This window comes from Tupaia chinensis, unplaced genomic scaffold (assembly GCF_000334495.1).
Source record: "Tupaia chinensis unplaced genomic scaffold, TupChi_1.0 Scaffold000018_1, whole genome shotgun sequence".
NCBI lineage: Eukaryota > Metazoa > Chordata > Mammalia > Scandentia > Tupaiidae > Tupaia > Tupaia belangeri.
In genome coordinates, this window is record NW_006159448.1 from 1,472,843 (window position 1) to 1,498,250 (window position 25,408).

At 37.2% G+C, this 25,408-nt stretch overlaps 1 protein-coding gene across 19 annotated transcripts in view; it reads left to right on the top strand.

The window, feature by feature from the left end:
* MAP2 (microtubule associated protein 2) overlaps positions 1-25,408 on the top strand; it is a 349,368-nt gene that overhangs the window by 295,529 nt on the left and 28,431 nt on the right. For 5 of the 19 annotated variants that reach the window (XM_014586193.2, XM_027770184.1, XM_014586191.1 and 2 more), the window contains 7 exons: positions 1,724-1,837; positions 4,082-4,159; positions 13,370-13,615; positions 15,323-19,003; positions 19,209-19,415; positions 19,594-19,728; positions 22,871-22,932. In XM_014586193.2, coding sequence (XP_014441679.1) covers positions 1,724-1,837; positions 4,082-4,159; positions 13,370-13,615; positions 15,323-19,003; positions 19,209-19,415; positions 19,594-19,728; positions 22,871-22,932 — 4,523 coding nt within the window. Of the gene's footprint in view, positions 1-1,723; positions 1,838-4,081; positions 4,160-7,647; positions 7,773-7,872; positions 8,109-13,369; positions 13,616-15,322; positions 19,004-19,208; positions 19,416-19,593; positions 19,729-22,870; positions 22,933-25,408 lie in introns of those variants that run through there. The other 14 variants (XM_014586222.1, XM_014586226.1, XM_006140078.2 and 11 more) reach the window with 9 other exon arrangements.

Consider the following 25,408-nt stretch of genomic DNA (forward strand, 5'->3'; position numbering starts at 1 on the left):
TGTCGGGCGAGCACCCGCAGCCTATAGCGGAAAAAAAAAATCCTCTCCAAAAAAAAAAAAAAACAATGCTGGATGGATCCCACATGGTTGACTCCACAGTTCAAGTCCCGGACCCAGCAGCTTGAAAAACACACAAGACATGTGTGCCCAATATCCCAAGAAGAAAATGAAAAAGGATTGCAGCATGGTCATCCACCTTGAAGGGTGATTTCTCACTTTACCTCTCTTCCTGTCTCTGTGTTTCTCTGGCAAGTGCACACATCCTATGGCAAAACTCTAAAAAATAAATAAATAAAGGAATAGAGTCAAATGGGCTGTGCTCCCCTCCCAAATAAAATCCAGGCTCAGCTGTGAGGCATAGGTAGTAGGGGTGCTGCTGCACAATGCCAGAGATTATGTGCGAAGTCTCCAAGTTCTCCTCTTAGGTCTACCTTTTCATTCAGGGCATGCCTGTGAGTGCACCTGTGATCCTGGCTAGCCGCAAGGCTGGGGAGAGATCTGCAAGATGAAGATTCTCCCTACCTCTATCATAGGAAGCAAATAAATAAATAAATAAATAAATCAGGACATTAAACATATTAAAGCTCATATATGCAATTGAGTATTCTAGCTTTTAAAATCTAGATAAAATCTGTCCAAGTGGATCCCTGACCCTTTAAGCCTGAGGTCACTGGACTCTATCATCTTGTGTGGGGTAAAGGAACGCTTTCTAGACGAGATGAAATCTAAATGTGCCAGCCAGGTGAAAACAGATAGATGTCCCCAAACCTATTTGCGAATGTGCGTATTCTGATCATAAGCCATAATACATTTATTCTATCTTGACCAAATTATAGAAACAAATTGTGACACCCCCCTCTAATCTAGTACACCTTGTTTCTGTGAGGCTTGTTTCCTAGTTTTGTAGATGCTTTTATATAAAGATGGGGATAATTTAAACTCTGTAGAGTGTATGTCTAATCCAATTAGAATGTATTTCTACCTTAACCTAATCTAGATTACATTTTAATCTCAAAAGCCTACTTTCATTTTTTAGTTGATGATCTGTAGAGCATCAGTTCCTTAATTGTTTTCTGTGCTACAAAAATTGGCATTGATAGCCAATTAAGCCATTTTGGGCCATAAACTAGCTATCCAGCATCTTTCATCTGATATTTTCAGTGAGAATTGCCCATCCCTTTTTAATTAAAATTATTGCACTTCCATTTTATTAAAATTTTAACTTTCTAGGTATTTCATAATTCACATTTTTTACATTGATCCTGGATAATGCCATTTAATCACAGATATATATTTTGAGGCTTTTTTTTTTCATTTTAAATCATGTATTTCTGTAACTTAGCATAGAAATTTATTCGAGTAACATAATCCAAAATGAATCCTATCTTCTGTCTTTGAATTTATTTTATGAGGTACAAAGAAATGAAATTGTGTAAATAGCTTTTTAAAAATAAAGTGCCATGCAAATTAAGTAACTCTTTTTCTTCAATTCTGTGTTCATTTTGTTTTGGTCCCTGAATTCCATTCCCATGCTTTTTTTTTTATGCATGTTTGTGTTCTATCTGTAGGGGGAAAAAAGAAGAAAAAAATTAGACTGTACTCATTCAAAAGAATATAATGAAAATTAAATCATAATCCACTACATTGTTAGATTACTTTTCCTCTTGGCGACCTGCTTTCAGCTTCTCATCATGATATTTTCTTTTTTTACTGTTTATTACAGAGGAGGTGTCTGCAAGGATAGTTCAAGTAGTCACGGCTGAAGCTGTAGCAGTCCTGAAAGGTGAACAAGAAAAAGAAGCTCAACACAAAGACCAGCCCGCAGCTCTGCCTTTAGGTAAATGAAAAGAGCCTCAGGTCAGAAGCCGTGTCTGCTGCACGCTGATCACAGGCGAAAACCTTCATGTTCAAAAGAGGGGCCACACCTTGTACTTCATTTTTACATTAACAGTCATCAAAACACCTCCACTGAGATATGTTAGGATCTATTTTCACTTTTCCTAACATGTTCGTTATGGTATGTGAGTAGTCTTTGGCGTGATAAGCTTATATTTAGTCTTTTTTCCTTAAGCAACCATTAATTTTTCATTTTCTCGGACCACTAGAAAAATAAAAATAAAGCCAAAGCATTAGATTTTGTGACCCCCCCCTTCCCCCACATATAAGCAAAATGTTTAAATACTCATTAGAGGTGATTGTTTTGCTTTTGGGGGTTTTTTGAATTATTATCTATACCATGGTCTTGTATGGATCTCCCTAAACTGGCTGCACCAAACCTGTAGCCAGAGCTTTGTTAGAATCATTAGTGACTTTGGAGCCCTTAGAGGTACTGACCCTTATTTGGTCCATCCAAGGGCACTGGAATAGCCCTGCCCTCTCTTCCAACACTAGACAGATGCCCTCCAGGGCTAGACAAATAATGTCATGCTTACTGAGGAAAACACTCTCAGTTAAAGGTCTGCTACCCCAACTAGATAAATAGATCGCAGATAGATATATAGGCAAATAGGTATACATGTATACATTGCAGAGATACAAGAAAGGAGACTCAGGTTCAACATACATGTTTATTTCTCTGACACAAATAACTGATCCATTGAAAGATATGGCTTTTAAGGTCCAAAAACAATACATGTCTATTTTCTTCTCTAACAATCTAATATGGTATTAATACTTGATTTTCTGATTAGTAATTGTCCTTTAATTATCTATTAGAAGTAAGCCATAAAAATAGTCTGCCCTGCCAGAATACTAATTTAGAATATAGTTAGTATTTGAGGGTTTTCATTGTTTAAGAACTGTTTTTCTCTAAAAACAGATTAGGATGCTATAATCCAATCTAAAATACTAAACTTCAGTCTACTGGTCACTTCTGGTTTTGAAATAAAAGAAAACTCAATTATTGTTATTATGAATATTTTTAATTTTGCTAGAGGGTGTGTGCATTCACTAGGAAGAGACAGAAAAAGCACCTCCCATGAAGCATGGTCACACTGCAATCCCTTCTGATTTCGCCCTCCCCTCAAGATCGTGGGCACACTTGCACATGCATTTGGTGTGTTTTTTCAAGTCTCTGGGTCTTCGTGACTTAGTCAGCCATGTGGGATTCAGCTGCCCCAACCATCAGTCCACAGGCTGGCCCTCAATTATTTTTCATTTAAAATTTTAACATATTCTACTCTGAATTCCACAGGTCAATGAACTAAAAAAAATCAGCTGTTATCCCAAAGCTGCCTCTATTAACCGCTTTATGAAACTGAAATTCATATCATCTTTAAAATTCATTTAATCACTGGCCTTAAGTGAGAAATATTTCCTTTTGAAATTCTTCACCTTCTTATGAGGGATTATGAAGAAGGTAAGTGTCTTGAAGAGGAAACCTTAGTGTTAATTTGTGAATGAATTATAGCTTTAGAACTTTCCTCTCTGATCCTTCATGTGAAGTGCCAACATCAGAGGTTACTCACCTCCCAGCTCCCACTAGTAATGGTTTGTCTGAAGGTGGCCTCGGACTGGAACAGATTTATTTATTTATTTTGTCTGAGAATAAACACAGAAGATGGATTTTGACATTGGATTCAGAAAACAAGATATTGTTTAAAAAGTATGTCACTTAAAAAAATGGAATGATCAACGTAGGATTTGTTTCTAAAATGAGCAGCTGAATGGAGAGTCTTAATATGTTTTTCTAGTCAGTCTAACAAAACTCAAAGGAAAATGGTTGTCTCCGTGTGTCTGCACATGGTAAATTAGGGCCAGAATGAAATATCTTATTAATTGAACAAGTGGACAGAATTAATGAGATTAGCAGTCAAATTTTAGCAGGCATCTCTAATACACTTTTATGAAAAAGAAAAGAAAATTTGGGGGGGAAGGAAAATCAACTTGTTATACTTTTTAGGTTTTCAAAAATGTATAAATCAGGTAATGGGCTTAAAAATAAGTCTAATGCAACTTACTATTGAAGTTTTTCCTTGAATTCAATAGACAGGCCTTTTTTACAGATGGCAGAATTACCTATGCATCTACTGGTCTAATAGGATTAATTGTTGCATCTCATTTTCCATTGTTTGATCTTTAGCAGCTGAAGAGACAGCTAATCTGCCTCCTTCTCCACCCCCATCGCCAGCCTCAGAACAGACTGTGGCAGTGGAGGAAGGTAAGGCCTACTGGACTTGTCAGGGTCTGTCTTCTGATTAAAGGTAAATAACACACTTCAATCCATAAGCACTTCAGTGTGTGCCAGAATGTGACTTAGCTTTGGAGCTGTTTCGAATAGGCAAGAAACAAAGACTTTGAATATCTATGTAATCCTCGATGTATAAAATCAGAAGCAGAAGAATGTGGTAAATGGAAAAGGGAAAAATTTGTTTGGTAAAAGAAAAGATAACTTTATATTTCAGTTGCTAGAATAACTATAGAGAACCCTTTACATAAGTAGAATGCTTTGACAAAGAAGATACAGACCCAACTTGTGACTGAACAAAAACAAATATAAAAATAAATGTAATGCCCTGTAGAGCAGAAGTCAGGTTTATTAACGAAATGAAGACTTCCGTATGACCGTGGTCAGGACTTCTTTCTGTTTTGCTTCCCATTATATCACCAAGACTTTCCTCAGGGCCTGAGCCATAACAAACTCTCAATACATATTCATGAATAAGTGAAGAAGTTAATGAATGAACCTGATATTGCGAACAGTGAACTGGAAGTTGAGATCATGGCCCCTTGCCTGCTGAGACCTGTTATTGTCCGTGAATCTATTGACGCGTTTACTCGACAAGGAACGCCAGCTCAGCTTTTCAGTGCTCCTTGATAAAACAGAGGTTTGCCTTTGAAGAATATTCATTCAGAATCTGACATGAAAGGCACTCTTTAAAAGCAAACCATTATTGGTTCTCTGATTAGATCAGTTAACTTCTGTGTATTGTGTGAGGATTACAGGAAAAGGCAGAAGACAGCCACAGCCCAGTTGTTTCAATGTAACTTAGTGTTCATATAGAAACCAGAATTTTAAGACTATCCCAGTTTATTATTTCTTAAATTATTTTTCTTGTGTTTTCACTTCAGAGAACATTTTACTACTTTAAAAACAGAATAACACTAATCATAAAAGACTACACTTTCATAATTCGTAATGAAGTTTATGTAAATATTCTTTCATTTCCTAAAGGCAAAAAAACTAAATTACTGAACTATATGCTATCAACTCAAATATAGTTTATTTGGCCACTGCTTTATAAACCTAAACTCTTTTTAGCAAGGCATTGTTTTCTTAAAATGAGAATTCTTGTCCTAATTTTCTACAGAAACTAATGCTAAACAAATTACTCTAAGGAATAAAAGTTTGAGAAATGTGATCAGTGTATACGAGCCACTGATTATTAGTTAATTTCCTTACAATGTGATTTAATCTTTTACTTTATAGGTTTGAAAGATTGATTTTGGACTTGGGTTTATCCACTCAACTGGCACATACTTACTGAACACTGACAATGTTCCAGATACTCTTCAAATTTGGGGTACACATGAGTAAACAAAACAGATGTGGTTCCTACCTTTAAGGAGCACACCATCTGGTACAAAACAGAAGTCCAGTAGATAAGCTTACAGACCATCCCACGTGGCCCTACCTTTAGGGAAAAAAAGAGCAGGAAGCTTTAAGGTGAACAATAGGGAAACCTGTGGAAAGATGGGTTAAGGAGGTGAACCCAGAAGCATAAGAAGAATTGAAAAATGGTGGCACAGGGACCCGGCTGTACAAAGACACTCAGCTAGGCAAGAGGGTGAAGTGATCTAGAACTTAGTGGAGTCTGGTTCCTGGGAAGTGAGAACGATAGAGCAGTGAAGGAGTCTAAGCACAAGCAGCAGCCGGTTAGGTCAGGAGCTAGATTTCACTCCAAATGCAGTGGAAAACTTTACATGACAGTTGTCTTCCCTCGGGTCATTGAAAACGTTCCTAAGTCCCTACTTAAAGCCTTTCAAGTGTCAGAGAATCCTCTTAACCCACAGAGGGATAAGTTGTTGACAGAGCTGGCCTGCTCTGGAAGTCTGCTTGAGGTCAAGTCATTTACTCTTCTTACTTTCTATGAGAGTTGAAGCAGAAGGATGAGAAGTCAGTTCTCCTGTTTATCTGGACATTTATCTAACCTGCTTTCTGCAGGATCATGTAATAGATGTAGTGAAAATATACATAAATAAAATATAGGATGACTTGCACATTTTAGTAACTTAGGAACTGCATTCTCCAAGCCGTTTCAATGTAATTGAGAGAAAATGCTAGCTTACTTGCACTTTTATTTTTTCAAAAGGCATTAAACTATATGAAAGCCTAATGAAGTACTATGTAAAAATGATCATCATCCTTGAAATATATAAATTATCTATTATATAAACTATATACAGTTTATTATAGACTATGTTATGTATATTACATGTAAGTATATATAACATATGTCTGTGTACACACAGATGTGATATATACTTATATATAATATATATATATATATATATTTATATATATATAAATTCTATTAGAGACAATATTCTCTCTCAAAAAAAGGTCAATATTCTTACTTCAAATATGTGAAAAAAATTTGTGGCCCTGAGACCAGCAGTTAGCGTAATGGCTATGTTGCTGGACTCCCATGTAGTCGACCGCGGTTCGCGTCCCGGACCCGTTGGCTTAAACTCACACCGTGCACGTGTGTGTGCGTGCCCAAGATCCCGAGAGGAGAATGGAGGAGAAGGGGTTGCAGCGTGGCCATCCCCCCTGGGGGGGTGATTTTTCGCTTTCTATCTCTCTGTCTCTCTCTCTCTCTCTCTCTGTCTGGCGAGCACACGTGCCCTATAGCAAAAACTTCTCCAAAAAAAAAAAAAAAAAAGTTGTGGTCCTGACCATCAAAATACTGCCCCTCTTATTTTAAACTATACTTAAATTACATACAACATACAGTATTTTTTAAAGTTAATTTTTGTCACATAATAAGCTAGTGACAAGTCCCAAGATAAGACTGAACTGCTCAATTTTTCAGAATGATTAGTTTATAAAGACCTATCCCAGATTCCAGAAATGTATTGCTTATAGCAGGTGGGACGGAAAAGGAACAGGTGAATTTCGTGTCTAGGGGATTATTTATCCTCGAGACAACTTTAATGTAAGGGCAAAGCAACTGCCACAGTCTGATTTTTTTTTTATAGAAATGGAAGAGAGCTCTTAGGCTAAATTGAGTACTTCAGTGATTTTTGAAGATACACTTTTTATTAATTATCAGACATTTTTAAAGCTGTTCTTTCCCAAAGGGAGAAACATGAAAGCTTTCATTAAAATAACCTAAGATGTTAATTACTATCATTTATGAATATTCACTTCTTACCATTAATGTAAAATTAATCATTCCCAGAATACGTGTTTATTCAAGGAAATATTTACAAGAGATTTTGATGAAAAAAATTAAAGTAGCAATACTTAGAAAGGGAACCATGGTACAGTAACCAATACTGTACGAGCTACAATGTTTTAAAACTAATCTCCTTTTCTTCTTGGCCTAACTTAATAGTTGTTATTTGGGCTGAGCTTTAGAATTTGGAATCCCATACAAGTACAATGACATCATCTGAAAACAGAACCAGGACTCACTCTGCTCTCTCAGGTTGGCTCCAGAATTCTCGGATCGCATTTCCCATGTCATGGATGTGCTGGCATAATAATTGTTCATCTAAAAGTTTTCTTCTATGTCATCCTGGGGCGGCAATACAGTCAACAAACCGAGGTATCCTCAGTTGAAAGCTGGCAGAATGGGAAAGGCTTAGAAATGGTGGCAAACAATGTAAGTGGGGCCAAAGTTGCCTTCATCCATATGCCATGGGGCAGAAGCTGATACCATAACAGACAAATACCACTGAGTCACTGATGCCTCACAAGATGGAGTCTCTCATAAAAGAGACTGTTCATTTGTACCAAAGGGGGTTGACATTTCAAGGCTGGAGTTTGCTTGGCATACATTACTGTAACCCCATGTAAATCTTGAATGCTTTAAAAAACAAAAAGTTGGAAAATGTTGGAATGAAAGCCAACCAGGGAAAATTAATTCCTCCTTTGAAGTCAGGTAAGCTTCATTTGGAATATTATAGCTGTGCAGAACAACTGTGTAAAAGTCCAAGGTTCATAAAGTTACCCTGTCCTTTGATATATCATACATTATTAAATGAACTGGAATATTTTCTGGCAAAAACAGAGTCCAGTCCCCCCAAATCTGCCTAATTCTAGAAAAATGATACATCCATTCAATTCTGACTTAAATAGTAAATATTTTATGAAATGAATTTGATTTTTCATAAATCTCTCCTATTTTGATATATCAACTGAAGATAAAGAGCAAAGGTACTGGATAACTTCCTGAGTAGACAGATGTGATGGCACGTATGGAGTTGGGCATTGTGCTTGACACTCAAGATATCTTCTCATTTAATCCTTCCAGCAACCTGTAGAGATAGATAGTATTCATTTTCAGCTTTCTACCCTCCTGCAACCACAGTTACACATCTCTAAAGTTGTCTTTTATCAGAGTTCTTACTGTGGGACTACAAAAATAAATGTTCCTCAAATGAGAGTCCTTTGTTACAAGCTACTATACTGTAATAGTTTCCTTTTTTGAAAACCACACACAAATGAATAATCCATTTAGTTATAATGTATTTAATTTGAATTATTATGTATCCCATCTCTATTGGGTATTTCCCAAAAGTGCTCCCCACATGCAACTCTGTATAAATGAGGATGCAGTGTCTTCTGTCATTATCCCTGGAACTAAGAACACGGTTCAGATTTAGTGGCTATGGTTCTTTGTAAGTCCAGCTTCCCTGACTTACCTCTGGAGCTTGTAACGTAGATGGACTTTAGATTCACAGGAAGCTCATGGAGACCTGGAGTGTATTCAGCTCAGAATACCAAAAGAAGACTGCTCTTTTCCAGACTTTCTTTTTGAAGTTGCCTTGGCTCAGGACCAGACAAATACTCTGGGGAATCTGCTTTTCACAGGAGCTCTTAAAAGTTTTTGTTGTACTCTGATGAGAATGAAAGTTTTCAAAATAGGAACTCCTAGTTCTTTAGAAAAGTTATAGACCTTAAGCAAGGCTCTGTGTTTACTTTTGGCACTTTAAAAAACAACAACGAGAAGAAAGAAGCTAAAACCTTCCAAAGGTTAAAACATTCATTGAGTATTGCCTTTAAACTGCCACCTCTGCAATTTAAATTCTTTAGTTTTATATGGTAGTTTGTTCTACCTCTCCAAAAATAAAATGTGGAAAAGCAGAGAAGTGAATATCTCATTTTCACTTACTGACTGTTCATGCCATCTGTTGAACATATTAAAAGTTTTAGATGTAACGTGCATACAGGAGGAATTTACAGCCTTAGAGAGTCACTAAGGGAAATATGAATGGCTGAGACATGTGACAAGCCAGGGCTATAATTCAGTCAGTGTTGTAGGCCAGATCTTGGATGGTTATCTCCTCAGTTGAGAAATCGTGCTGCGTTGAACTAAAAATATCAAATTTATTTCAGGCTTCTGCTATTCCATGATATAAAAAGCGTCATGGCTGAGAAAAGTTCTGAGTATCCATCCAGAAACAACTTCTGTGGAACAGTCAGTAAATAATGTGCTCAAAATATTAAAAGCATCCTCTCCACAAAACATTATTTTAGTATCCTTATGATTTCAGCCCTAGTTCCAGTTGTCAGCACTTGGTTGCTGAAATTAAGTTATTCTCCTAAAAGTTAAATGCCTTTTTAAAATACTATAATTCTATCTGCTTAAATATTAAGAGAAATGAAAATGATAGAGATAAATACTATAGACTTTTTCTTATTGGTTAGAGTTATGGAATTTTTAAATTATTTCTCAGTGTCAGTCAGTGTCTAGTAATGGGCTGATTTGGTAATCTGCCAAGGAGACCTGAGATGTAATGTCTGCACCAACACTCAAAGCCAGAGAGTATTCCTTGTCACAGTCTTTAAAGATCATTGAATTATGCAAGAATTCAAATGCTTAGCAGATTGATCTACAGTTGAGTATTTAAGAAAATACGTTTAAATAATGTTGATTTCCAAGCCAAGTCACAGAAACTATAGTAATGAGCACAGTTCTTACAGCCTAGCAATAAGAAATATACAATAAGAGGTTTGAAACATAAACCCAGCCAAGAGCCAGTGTTACAATTCAAACTACATCATAATATCTTGGTGAATCTAAAGCCAACTCTATAGAAATTCACAGCTAATTGTATTTCTATGAAATTTTCCAAAGAGAAGTAAAACATAAGAAAAATGTTTATCTGATTAGAGACTTTCTTAGAGAATTAGTTGCAGAGTCACACAAACGAGAACCAGTGTTTCAAATGTTGCTTCTAGGTATTATTAGGTTGTTGTGAAAGTCATGACATACTTTTCTATGTTTTTCTAAGCAAAAATGCATCATGACCTTCCCAACAACCCAATATATTAACCTTAGCATCCAAAGAAAGAGCTATGCTGACCGTTTTTATCTTATTGAGGCAGGAAAGAGAAATAATGCACTATTGGTTGTTGTTAACTTTCTGGTTAAAGTCATTAACCAAAAAAAATAATAATAATAATAATAACTAAATGCTAACTATTTATGCATTCTAGGTAATTAAGGTTGTGCTTCACACAGAACTCTTTCTCCATGGTCATATAGGCCTCGAATCCTAACAACTTTATTTCTTTATAAGCATGTTGAGATAAGCATAAGAGTAATTAATATCCTTGAAAGAATTTCTCCCAATGAATGCATTTGTTTTTGTAAATGTTTTGTTTGCACTGCAATGTTTCCTTGGTTATTTTCACTCGTTTGAGAGGAATGTATAGATGTTTTCTATTTGCAGCAGGGATGCCAGTGCTTTTGATTCACTTAGAGTAATGACAGAATTGTTTTAAGGGACAGATTACATTTAGTAGCTCCTGAGGCATGAAACATCTTTGTCTTCCATGCTCCATCAGCTTGGTCTTGCTAACTCTCCTTCATCCTGCTGTGCTGCTTCTGTGGCCCCCTGTGTCCCTGTGCAGGTGTTTGTCTTGTCTGTCTGATCTTGTGTCTGTCTTGTCCAGTTCTCCCTGCAGTTTCTTCCTGTGTGTCTATTTGTAGATGAAGGGGCTGAGGATCAAGTGGGTCCGCTACCCAGGTTCCCCAGCCATGAACCTACCAGCAGCGGGGAGAAGCGTAGACTCCTAGCCCCCTCCATCTCGGTGTCTGTGCCTGATGATGACCCTTACAATTCCGATGAGGAGTACTATGAGCATCCTTTGTTCAGCTCAGAATGGACTACCTCTAGTGAGCTCCCCAGTGTCACAGCGCAGAGAGCAGAGGCCCACTTAGGCCAGGAGAAAGGTGAACCAAGCATGGTGCCCTTTTGCTCCTCCTCCCCAGGCTGCAGCTTTGGCCACATGCATCATGTTAAGTGTGCCTTCCTTCACATGGGGTGGGAGGGACAGGAGCCTGTTTGTCCACATGAAAGTGAAGTCCCTATATAGGTTGTAGTCTTTAAAATGCCTCAACAGGGGCTGGCAGATGGCCTGGTAGTTAAGGAACTGGACTTCCACATGGCCATCCATGGTTTGAGTCCTGGACCTGGAGGCTTGCTTTCTCACTTTCCCTCTCTGTCTCTCCCTCTCTGTCTCTCTGGTCAAGTTAAAAAATAATAAATAAAATTAAATAAATGATTCTTGTAATTAAAATGTCTCAACAATTTATGTGAAAGAAGCCTTATTTGGGACATGTGAGCTTTTTCTTTTTCCATATCATTGTTTTTAAGAAGGAAACAAAAACAGAAGAGAAAGACAACAAGACAGACAGAAAAGTTTGATTAAAATAAAATTCCTTTCTTTTTCATTTCAATGAATCAGTCAGGGAAAAACATATTCTTACCCAAACCAAAGAAAATGAACCTAAATATAATTTTTTCCCTCCTTGGATACATAAGACTACTAGACTGAGCCTTAAATAGAATTTAGTGTTATATTGATATAACAATTCTTTAAGAGAGAAAGACAAAATAATCTGAGGAAAATAAATGTTATGCAATTAATTTTTCTCCATATGACTTAATCATCTATACAAACTACAGAGCCTTCCCAGTTGACTAGATCTTGGTTCACATCAGTGGAACTGGACAAAAGTGATGATTATTTGAAGTTTTGTCATTCTAGCCTCATAAAGCTGGGAGGCCCTAGTGTATAATTAGGTATGATGAGGATAAAATAAGTGGGCATTGGATTACAATTTGTCTAATACTAATTAGATAGTTTTGTAAAGAAAAAAAAAAAGTACAGGTGAAATATTTTTGCTTAGGTGAAGGGCTTGTTTTCCTATAGAGAAAAACAATTGGGTCTGCTGAAAAGTTTATTTCACATGGGACATTGTTTAATGTGAGGGTAAGTATTTCCAAGGTGATGAGGAATAAGCTCACAGCTCACCAAATATGTCCATGATAATAAGTTTCTTCAAAGGTCCTTTTGAAACAATACCAATGACTCAAACACTCTGATAAAGAAACATAGTTTATATTAAGTACTAAGTTCTTTTAATAGCATGAAAGTAAAACATTTATGGAAAATATGAACATTTTTAAATAAGGAACAGGTATAGTGGAAATAAATTTGGTGATCCGTATAAAATTAGAAAACAGAAACTTAAAAAGTTACATAGATTTGAAAACATGTAAATTAACTTGATTAGACTTCATCCAATAAGGTGACATGGGTAAAGTAGCTTTGTTACAATTGTTTTCTTTGTAGTCACAACCTATGCCATTATAAAAAATTGCTTCAAAATATCACATTAAAATTGGAATTTTAAAAATGTTACTCACCTAAATCAATTAAATAAAGCAATCAGGAATTCTTATGTAGGGGCTTCCTGCATTGGAGAAAACAGCACATGTCTAACCAATTTGAAAGTTTTGTTCAGTGCATTGATACATCTATCTGTTCGCAACCATCTGTTACCAGCAGCACCACCTCGTATTCCCAGCAAGCTTTCCACATGCGTGCAACTGACTGCCATTTCCACTGAGGGCAACCAGTCAATAAAACCCTTTCAGCTCTCAAAATTTAAAATAAATAGCCTTTTAATGAGACTTTAAAAGGCAGATTATACATCCTCATTTTCCAAGCGTACATAATGTACATTACATTAGAACATTAATTTGCTCACCCAAATGGTAAAAGAAAAAACACCTAAGGTCCTCATGAGAGCATCCTAATGGAGCTGAAAGTGTTCCTTGAATAATATTTCTGTCGTTTCATGTATTGTTCTGTGGTCATGATGTCAACATCTTTTTCATCCTTAAGAAGAAGAAACACTAGAGGGTTGTATGGCCGAGGAAGAGAAACCTGCCTCTCTTCCGGGGAAAGAAAGCGGGACTGCTAAGTCCTCAGACCAGCCCAAGGGCCTCAGTGAGGGCCAACTGGAGTCTAGTGCAGAGGCCCAGATAGTTCCAGAAGAGAGCGCCCAGACAGGGGCCGTGCATGAGAAAAGTATAAAAGAGGTCAACGAGGTGTCTCCAGAAGTAAAAACCCCTTCCTCTGCCAGGGAAGGTGTGTCTTTCTCAGGATTTGCATGTGTTTTGTTGCCAATGATTTCCAGCAGCTTATTACCTGATGCCTTCCCAATGCTGTTTCATCGCTGGGTCTTCTCATGATCATAAGACTACTGTTTTAGGCTGAAGGAGCAAAATGTGGCTTGCGCAGGTGCTGTGTGGCAGCTTGGTTTTCCAGTGCTGCTGCTGATTCCTGGTTTTCCTTTGCCATGATACAATACGCTTTGCAGCCAGGCTGATGACGCTATGTGAGCTTTTTTTTTTTTTTTTCTTTGTCCGTCATCTCAAATGTTTGCCAGTCACATTGCTAATACATGTATATTTTTGTTTTTATTTTCGGGACAGCAATTCATATGCTTTTCTTTCAAATCGTACAGTTGAATTTTGGCACTTAGAAGCTTAAATGGGAGAATTGTTTTGCAACCGCAATGTGCTATATCTTTATGCTTCAATGAATACTGGTTTGGTTTTCTTACAAGCTCTTGCTGATGCTTCTCATATTATTTTCTCTCCATGGCCGCTAACCTCTTTGATCATCCCCATATCTCTTGAGTTTTCATTCATCCAGCCTTTAATGGAAGTTCATAAAGTATTTCTGTTCTATTACTACAACAGGACACACTAGTATGGAAGGTGATGGTGATGCATACACTTACTCTTCGAGAGAGTTGAACTTTATTATTTTCCCAACTTTCTCCAGATAGCTACAGTTAAATTTAATGACCACAAAGGCCACCCTTGGCCTTCAAACACAAGTGGAACCCTAAAGCTTTTTGAATTGATGAATAAATAAAAAATGTGTAGTTTAATTTCTGTGACGCATCTCTAAAAAGCCATTACTAGTCAATGCTTCACCAGTTGGTCACGTGCAGAAAATGATGTCGTGACCGTGAGGAGCAAGGTATTTTAACACTTAACTCTTGAAAATGACTTCTCAGTATTAAAGGTATAATTCTAATTTTCTTACATCTGTCATATAGACTAATCATTAGGAACTGGGAATTTTGAATATGCAGTAGAAATTGGCTTATCAAGTTTTAGGTTATACCATATGAAATTGATAACAAATATTTACTTATATTTCAGAAATTTAATCTCATATGACTTTTAAAAATTTATGCCAATAACCTTTCAATACCTCCAAAATTGGTCCTGGGTCTTGATTAAGTTAACTGACATCATTAATACTTAAGTCATTATGAATCACTTGGCCTTCCTCTATGGCTTGCCAATTCATTTTTAAACAAGAAAAACTATTTTTAAAAAGTTCAGCAGAAATCAAGCTTTATTCATGTGTAGCCTTTAAGATACATTTTTGCATTCTGATGTTATCTATTTACTCTATATTCATTAATTCATACTTCTTATCTACAAGAAGTACACTATATTTTACTGCTATAGTACACATCAAATAATGTTAGAAGAGAGCAAACAAATAAACCAAAAAAGATAAGCTATGCAGAAGTATATTCTTCTATACGTTCCTGTATACATTCATTTGTAATAGTAGTTTAGTTAGCACTAGTATACATACATCTCAGTCTGAACATTTTCGTATTGACTTTTAAATCGGAAGCATGCTTGCATGTTCCATAGCTTTTCTTTCTACCCTGCCATTCATCAGTCATTTCAAAATACCATTTTAAGCTTACTGCCTGAAAGCATTTGCCTATTATTCGTTTAAAAATCAACCCGATTACTTCAGATTTACTTACAGCCTCGAAGATGGAGTTCCGTGACCAGCAGGAATTGACTTCCTCCACAGCGGAGCCTTTAGACAAGAAGGAAAAGGAGCCAGAGAAGCTAAGTGAGCCTGGTGAAGACCTTAAACATGCTGCCTTAGTTTCTCAGCCAGAGACAGCTAAAACTTCACTCGATAAAAAGGGCACACAAGACACAGAAGAAGAGGTATCTCCTGCTCTGTTTGGGCACACTCTTGGTGCCAGTGTAGAAGACGTGAAACAGAAGACAGAACCAAGCCCAGCAGTGCCCGGCATTGACCTCCCTGCGGAGGCTCCAGCTCCAAAGGAACAAAAGGACTGGTTCATTGAAATGCCGGTGGAAGCCAAAAAGGATGAATGGGGTTTAGCTGCTCCAATATCTCCTGGCCCCCTGACACCCATGAGGGAAAAAGATGTACTTGATGATATCCCAAAATGGGAAGGAAAACAATTTGATTCTCCTATGCCAAGTCCCTTTCAAGGTGGAAGCTTCACTCTTCCTTTAGATATCATGAAGAATGAGATATTTACACAACCATCACCTTTTGCCCCTGCCCTCTTACAGCCAGATGACAAAAAATCTCTTCAAGAAACCAGTGGCCCAGCTACTGCCAAAGATAGTGCTAAAGTCGAAGAGCCCCCAAAGGATAAATCTGACACAATGGCAGAAGCTCCATTCCCAGAGGCATTTACTTTACCCAAAGATGCTCACATTCCAGTTGTGGGAAAACATGTTGTAGAGCAAGATTTAGAGGAAGAAAAGGAGGCTATAAATCAAGAGAGTATGTACAAAAAAGAGACTTCTGCCCCTAGTGAACCGGACACTACTCTTACTGAAAAGGAACCTCCACTAAAGCTAGAAGAAAAAGCAATCATTTCTGACAAAGAAGCTGTGCCAAAAGAAAATGAACCCTCAAAACTAACAGATCAAGAAACAGGTGTCCTTCAGGCCTCCACAGAGCACACTTTCTCGAAAGAAGAACTGAAAGGCAAAGAATCTGCCACAGACATGGTAAAACAGGACACATGCCCTGTAAGTGTGGAACAAGATTCACTGACGACCCCTAAGACATTGGAGAAAGTGATGGCTGAACCAGCTGCTGTAAGTGAAAAGAGTACAACCCAGGAACTTTTCAAAGAAACAGTTGCTGACCAAGACAGTAAGAGTGGGGCTGCAACATCATCTGAGCTCGACATGCCATTTTATGAAGATAAATCAGGAATGTCCAAGTACTTCGAAACATCTGCCTTGAAAGAAGAAGTGACAGAAGGCATTCAGCCAGGCAGTGATTACTACGAACTGAGTGACACAAGAGAAAGTGCCCAGGAGTCTACTGATACCATATCTCCCATCCATAAAAATGGTGACAAGGAACTTGAAGCAGGAAAAGAACCCCAGCCCAGTGCTTCTGCACAAGAAGCTGGGTATAGCACTCTTGCACAGAGTCATCCATCCGATTTACCTGAAGAACCCAGTTCTCCTCAAGAAAGAATGTTCACTATTGATCCAAAAGTGTATGGGGAGAAACGGGACCTCCACAGTAAGAATAAGGATGACCTGACACTCAGCAGGAGTTTAGGACTTGGTGGCAGGTCTGCTATAGAACAAAGAAGCATGTCAATCAATTTGCCCATGTCCTGCCTGGATTCCATAGCCCTCGGATTTAACTTCGGTAGGGGGCATGATCTCTCTCCTCTGGCATCCGATATTCTGACTAATACTAGTGGAAGTATGGATGAAGGGGATGATTATCTTCCGGCCACCACCCCTGCAGTGGAGAAAGCCCCTTGCTTCCCAGCAGAGAGCAAAGAAGAAGAACAGACAGAGGAAGAAAAAGCTACTGGTGAGCCAAATACTCAAGTCGACACATCGTGTGAGTCTCCTTTCCTAGCCAAAGATTATTACAAAAATGGAACTGTCATGGCCCCTGATCTGCCTGAAATGCTAGATCTGGCGGGCACAAGGTCAAGATTAGCTTCTGTGGGCGCAGATGCTGAGGTTGCTAGGAAGAAATCGATTCCATCAGAGACTGTGGTCGAGGAGAGTAGTACAGGCTTGCCCCCTGTAACTGATGAAAACCATGTTATTGTGAAAACAGACAGTCAGCTGGAAGACCTGGGCTACTGTGTGTTCAATAAATACACCGTCCCACTCCCATCACCTGTTCAAGACAGTGAGAATTTATCAGGAGATAGTGGCTCCTTTTATGAAGGCACTGATGATAAAGTTCGAAGAGATCTCGCCACAGACCTTTCGTTGATTGAAGTAAAGCTGGCAGCTGCTGGGAGAGTCAAAGATGAGTTCAGTGCTGAGAAAGAAGCATCCCCACATATACCTGGTGACAAATCAGGCCTGGGAAGAGAGTTTGACCAGGAGAGGAAAGTTAATGATAAGCTGGATACTGTACTAGAGAAGAGTGAAGAACATGCTGATTCAAAAGAGCAGGCCAAGGAAATAGAAGAAGCTGTTGATAAAGTTGAACCATTTGGATTAGAATCGAAAGATGCTGAGAAAGCAGAGAAAAGTCTTAGTTCAGTCCCAGAAGTGGGTGAGGTAGAACCACTCAAAAAAGCTGAACAAGGACTGGATTTTGCTGCAAAGAAAGCTGACCAGGGGCCATTAGATGTTAAAATCAGTGACTTTGGACAGATGGCCTCAGGGCTAAATGTAGATGCTGGAAAAGCAACAGAACTCAAACTAGAGGCTACGCAAGACTTGACCCCCTCATCCAAAGCACCTCAGGAGGCAGATGTGTTTATGGGGGTTGAGCCTGGCCATGCGAAAGAAAGTGTCAAGGTTAGTGAGACAGAAGTCAAAGAGAAGGTAGCCAAGCCTGACTTGGTGCACCAGGAGGCTGTGGACAAAGAGGAGTCCTATGAATCCAGTGGCGAGCATGAGAGCCTCACCATGGAGTCCCTGAAACCTGACGAGGGCAAGAAGGAAACATCCCCAGAATCCTCTCTAATCCAAGACGAGATTGCCATCAAATTATCAGTGGAAATACCTTGCTCCTCTGCTGTTGCAGAGGCTGATTTAGCCACAGATGAGAAAGCTGATGTCCAGATGGAATTTATTCAGCTGCCTACAGAGGAAAGCAAAGAAACGCCAGATATATCTGTCACGCCCTCGGATGTTACAGAGCCAGTGCTTGAAGCAGTTGTGTCTGAACCAGCAGAGACTCAGAGTGAGGAAGAAGAGATAGAAGCCCAAGGAGAATACGATAAACTGCTTTTCCGTTCAGACACCCTTCAGATTACTGACCTGGGTATCCCAGGTGTCAGGGAGGAATTTGTGGAGACCTGCCCAGGTGAACACAAAGGAGTGATTGAGTCTGTGGTGACCATCGAGGATGATTTCATCACTGTGGTGCAAACCACAACTGATGAAGGGGAGTCAGGGTCCCACAGTGTGCGTTTTGCAGCCCTAGAGCAGCCCGAAGTGGAAAGGAGACCATCCCCACATGAAGAAGAAGAGCTTGAAGTAGAAGAGGCAGCAGAAGCCCAGGCAGAACCCAAGGATGGCTCCCCAGAGGCTCCAGCTTCCCCCGAGAGAGAAGAGGTTGCACTCTCAGAATATAAGACAGAAACCTATGATGATTACAAAGACGAGACCACCATCGACGACTCCATCTTAGATGCCGACAGCCTCTGGGTGGACACTCAAGGTGTGCTTTTTTTTTTTTTTTTTTTTTTTTTTTAATTTTCTACTCCCAAATCAAATTCACTAACCTAATGGGATTTTTTTTTTTTTCATTTTAACGTGTCCCTTTATCTCTTTATTTTGCATTTTGTTAAATAGACACAGGATTTTGTACATTTGTTACTAATGTTTTCACTGTTGTTGTTGTCATGGTTTGCTTTGATCCGCAGATGATGATAGGAGCATCATGACAGAACAGTTAGAAACTATTCCTAAAGAGGAGAAAGCTGAAAAGGAAGCTCGGAGATCATCTCTTGAGAAACATAGAAAAGAAAAGCCTTTTAAAACCGGGAGAGGCAGAATTTCCACTCCTGAAAGAAAAATAGCTAAAAAGGAACCTAGCACAGTCTCCAGAGATGAAGTGAGAAGGAAAAAAGGTTCATTTAACAATCACTTCTTTAAAAATGTTTTTTGAAGTAATTTCTTATTACTCTTTTTTTTTTGTAGAAGAAACTGCCTAACAGCGGTAACTAGTTATTTATTAAATTTTGTTCGGTTTTCTCCAAGTGTTTGATTTTTCCTGATGGTATGCTTTTTGTGTTTTCTTATTCATAGCAGTTTATAAGAAGGCTGAACTTGCTAAAAAAACAGAAGTTCAGGCCCACTCTCCCTCCAGGAAATTCATTTTAAAACCTGCTATCAAATATACTAGACCAACTCATCTCTCCTGTGTTAAGCGGAAAACGACAGGTGACTTGTTCAATTCTGCAATGTGGCTGGCAAACATAGACATGTATTTTTTTTTTTCTTTTAATCTCATTGCTGTAGCAGCTTCTTCATTTTGTTTTTCTTCCAAGAATCTCAGCAGTCATGAACAATTTTGCTATTAAGTGTCTTGTATCATTATTCTTTTTTTTTTTTTCCCTCCCTGCAGAAGAGGTCATGATCATCTGTTTCTTTGTCATGCTCAGACATAACGTGCGTGATTGTATCTTGGCATTGTGCGGTAGTGTCACGTTCTGGGGACTCCTATTTTCATTCTGTGTGTTTGGTTAGACGATGGCGATGAATTTAACAGTGGTATGCATTCTCATTATTTTGCTTATTTATCTCCCTCATGCTTAAACTCATACGTATTTGTCCTATTTTCTACATTGTAACTGCCAAATCTGTTACTGATGTTAATGAATTTACTGAAAACCACCAAGAATGCATAGTGACTTAGAGACTGAAAATGAGAAACAAATTTGGAGTAGACTTGTGGTTTGCAAAATTACTTTGCTTAAATGGAAAAAAAAAAAAGGGGGGGGGGGAGGAAATTGTGTGGTAATCCATTAAATTTTATTTCTCATGTCCAAATTAACAAGACTTTCAATCTATTCCGTTACATCTTTTAGCTGACGTTTTATCATTGGGATTTTCTTAAATGTGTTAGATCCAAACTACTAAATTTTCCTAAATAATTCAGTATTCAAAATTCTATGATGATACTTCTTCCCCCTGAAGAAGTACATAAGTTAGAAATAAACTTAGTGTTTATTTCTCTTCATTACCTACTTATTTTTTTGTCTTCTCCAAACATGCATAATTTTTAAAATTTTAAAAGGTAATGGAATGCAAAAATAAATCATGTTTGAAATCATAATAAAAACCTATACAAATATTTATTATACAAACTTCATTTCTAAATTTTAATGCAAATATATATATATAATTATACAAAGATAATCTTAATTTACAAAATATTTTGTAGGATTTAAGTGACACATTTGTAGTGCACCAAATATTAAACTGATAAACAGGGAAGAAATGTGTTCCTTTTTGTTAAATATCATAAGTACTAATTTTTAAATTTTTAGATAATCTTGAAGGTTAAAAGAAGCATTAGTCTTTATGGAAAAAAAAATCAAAGGAGTTGAAGGTTTTATAGTAACCACTAAAAGTTCCAAGTATTTTTTATTTGTATTCCTTATGTACTATTTACTATTTGTTTTCCTTCAAGAACAACTAAGGCCGAATTTGGAAGTGGAAGACTTATTTACACATAAAACTTGATATAGGTTCAGAATGAGGAATTTCTGTAAGTTAGGAGCTAGAAATTAACATGGCATCTCTAAATCATATATTTTAGTTCACTTTCTCAGGTTTTTAGTCTCAGAGACTTAGAACGTTTTTTCTAGTGAGACAAATATTTTGATAAGCAGAATGTCTTTGGGTCCAAAAGAAAGAAATGTCATCAGGACTGTAGAATTTCAGAAAAAAAAAATGTGGAATAGTTTTGTAACATATCTACATGTTACTGACACCCAATGTGCCATATTTAAAATAAATTATCCTTTTTACTCATTCTCTAAAGAAAGCTTAATGTCTTTATCTTAATTAGGATCTTTTCTTATCTTACTTAAATATTAAGATACTATAGCAAAAAGCATTTACCAAACACAGAGTCATTGGTTTGAGGCAAAAAATAAATATAGATATAGATATAGATATCACAGGAATTTATGTTATAAAACAAAGCAGCAGGAAGTCACCATTTCACTGCTTCTTTAAAAATATCAGGGGGCTAGGAGGTGGTGTGGTGGTTAAGGTGCTGGACTCCCATATGGTTGACCGCGGTTCAAGTCCCAGACCCAGTGGCTTGAAAGTCACACCAGGCATGTGTGTGTAAGTGCCCAAACTCCAGGAAGGAGAATGAAGGAGAAGAGATTGCTGTTTGGCCCTCCCTTGGGGGCGATTTCTCACTTTCCCGCTCCCTGTCTTTCTCTTGTCTCTCTCCAGCAAGTGCATGTGCCCTATGGCAAAAACCTTAAAAAAAAAATCAGTTATAGATCTGAATAATCTTTCTAGCCAGCCCTACTCAGCATAAAGTATATTGTAGTTGTTATTATTTTTGTGTTAAAGTCACACTAGCATGAGAAACCTTTTTGAAACTCATTCAGAGGGCTTATAAAAACAAGTATTTTTCCTGAGAATTTTTCTTAGGAAAGAAAATTAAGGAGAAAATTAAACACAAAAACTCGAATACTTTATTTTCTGAGCATAGTTTCAAATACAGGTGGTTTTCTAAAACATAAAGGATTGTTTCAAATCATGAGATATTTATATCAAATCAGGTAAGTCATCGATGGAAAATAGGCTAAAATATGGAGTTCAAAATTGAAAACAGAAGTATAAAATAGCAAGAGAAACAGCAGTAACAGATGTGGTCATACTTTCATACAGGAAATGCATGTGTAGAACATTTTCTATATTTATTGAACTTAGAATTCTCTTGTTTTCTTTCCTTGATAAGCATTTTTCCCCCTTCCCATGTGGCGCCTTTTCACATTGAACTTGTATATCTTTCGTATTGTACAATGAAGGGGTACAAGGGAAACGGGGTTGGCTGACCGTAACAGTTTGAAATGTAAAATACAAAAATATCTGTAGGGATGCCAGTGGCTTCCAGAAAAAGAAGGTTTGGAAGTCTCTCTGAGCATTCTCCTACTTCTCATACATCATACTAGTCCAAAGATCCAGTCAGCTCTGCTTTTCTTAAATGCTGCAGCTTTGACATTGCTACTCTGTAACTTCTGTTTTAAAGGATCTAGCCTCATGTTATAGTAGTACAAAAATACGCTGGTAGCCAATAGAAGATGATTTGGTGTGCTCACCTATGCTTTGGTAGACACTGGGTTCTATTAATCAGCACACACAACAGTTGCAGCCGCATGCAATGTTATTCTAACCAGGTTTCTTCAGTTACTGAATTGGAGTCTCAAACTAAGCAGAATTTTACTTGTATTAGTCTATTCACACAGCCAAGTATCCAAAAGGTATTGGAAAAAATGCATTTATGTGGTTTTTAGCCACTAAGTATGGGGTTGTTTGTGTTTTTTCTTTTCAACAGCAGCAGGTGGTGAATCAACTCAGGCTCCCAGTGTATTTAAACAGGCAAAGGACAAAGTCTCTGTGAGTAAAATAAGTTTTACTTGTTTTACATTTGAAGTTTCTTTCAGTATGGGTTACAGTGTCTTAATACTTTAGGTATTATTTAGGCTTCAGTTCTGATTTGCCCTTATGCATAATTTTAAATCATTCACTCATCCAGAATGATTCTCAGTGGCATCCAGGTGTAACCGTGGAGTAAGATCTTGTGGAATAAAATGTGATGGCAGTTGGGGAGGACACAGCAGGGCTGCCTCTTTATTAGTCAAAAACCGTACATATAAAGCAGCACAATGATACAGCAAAAATGGGGACGCCTAGCTCATTTACTTTTCATAGAATCAAATTCAACTATTATAATCAATATTAACTTTAGCTTATAATACAGTTTCATTGTTTTCATTAAAAAATAAAAGTATGACTCAATGAAATGGTAGAAGTAAAAATCACCTATAACCCCCTTAGCTAAATATAATGACAGCTACCATTTTAATGTAAAACCTTTCATTTTTTTCTGCGTATCTATAGGTTTATTAACAAAATGTGAACATTATCATTTTGGGGTGGTTACTGTAGGATGCATGTGCCTACTGGAGAAAGACACAGAGAGAGAGAGAGAGAGAGAGAGGGGGAGAGAGAGGTGAGAAAAGACCCCTTTGGGGGATGGACATTTTCCTCTTGGGATTTGGGACTCACACCTATACCTCAAAATTCAATTTTTTAATTAAATAGTAGACATATTTACATGTCATTTGTCTTAGTTCATTTGTATTGCTATAACAGAACATCTGACACTGGATGATTTGTAAAGAAGGGAGGTTATTTGGCTCACAGTTCTGGTGGCTGGAAAGTCCAGAGGCGTCTGGAGAGGCCTGGCATCCAGTGCTGTGTCACACCACCACCAGGAAAGCCAAAAGCAGAGCAGGCACCAATAATGAGAGAGACCTGTGAGCAACTAATTTGTTTTTATAAGGATCTTTTTCTCCAGGAACTAGTGAGAACTAGCCCCTTCCTCTGACAATGCGTTAATTATTCGTGAGGACTCAACTGCCATGTCCCAAGCCCCTCCCACTAGTTCCACCGCCCAACTCAACCGGCCTCATTAGGTGTAAAGTTACCGCATAAATTTTAAGGGAAAGAAATCCAACCATATCACCATTAAACATTCTTGTGATTATTTTAATGACTACGTATCATTGCATTTATTTATTTACAGTTATATACTTAATCAATTTCCTATTATTTGACAAACTACTTTTTTGTTGTTGTTATTTTAACAATGCTACTGTAGAGTTCTTTATGGCTAAGTTTATAATGGCGTCCACATGCATTTCCTTAGGATAATTTTCTAGTCATGAAATTATTGTTTTGAGAAGAATGTCCATAGTTCAGGTTCTTACAACATATTGCCAGTGACCTTCAGAAATATCCTACCCACTTACACATCTTGCAGCTGTTGAGAGGGTATACGCTCATTATTACATCTTTATTATTATTACTTGGCATTTTGTTATTACATATTTATTATTTGATATTTCTGTATATTTGTATATTTGCCAAACTATAAAGATGAATTGTGTTATTGCTTTAAGTTGGTTATAATAATGTTTAACTTCCTATGTCTATAAATCTTTTCTATCTCCTTTTGTGAATTTTATTTTTTATCTTATTAACCAAGTTTTAAATACCAAGGCCAACTTGAAGTATTTTTACTCTTTTATTATTGAAAGAAAAAATATTAAATAACTACTAATATAATCCTAAGATTACAATAAGTAATTTAAATGATGTTAAGGTTCTCAAGAGTTCTGGGTCTCAGCAATCCTATATGAGTAAAGCACATTTCTTAGTTTAGCCTTCTAAAAACTGATAAGATACAAGATTTATACCTTTTTGCTTTTGTGAAATAAGTGATTAATTTCCAGTGACAGCCAAACCTTTTATGTCATCTTGAACCTGAGAAGCATTTCTTGGATAAAGGAAAGTACTTTATTTTTATTTAAATGCTTTAAGGCATATTCCTGAATATATGGCAAGCAATATAATTCATTTGTTGCTTTGGTAAATATTAGGTATTATTTTGAGCACAATATGATTTTAAGACTTTCATCTATTTACCTTCTGTTTTGGCTTTGAACTAGCACGTTTTGGTGTTAAGAGGTGGGCTACAAAACAGACTATGTCCATATCTGAAACATTTATTAGCTTGTAATCTTTTTCTTTTTATGTTTTAATTTTCTAAATATAAAGAAGGGGTAAAAATGATTATACTACACATGAGTTATAAAAATAAAATATAGTAATTTTACTAAAAAAGGACATGCTATATAATACCTAGAATATGGTATTCATTCAATAAATAATATTATTATTATTTGAAAATGGAAATTTTCAGGAAGAGATACGAGAATAAGTCTGAGAGCTTTCCCCCTTTAACAAAATAATTTTTAGTGGACACTGTTTTGAAAACTTTAGGAGATGCTTATGTCCTTAGGTCTTC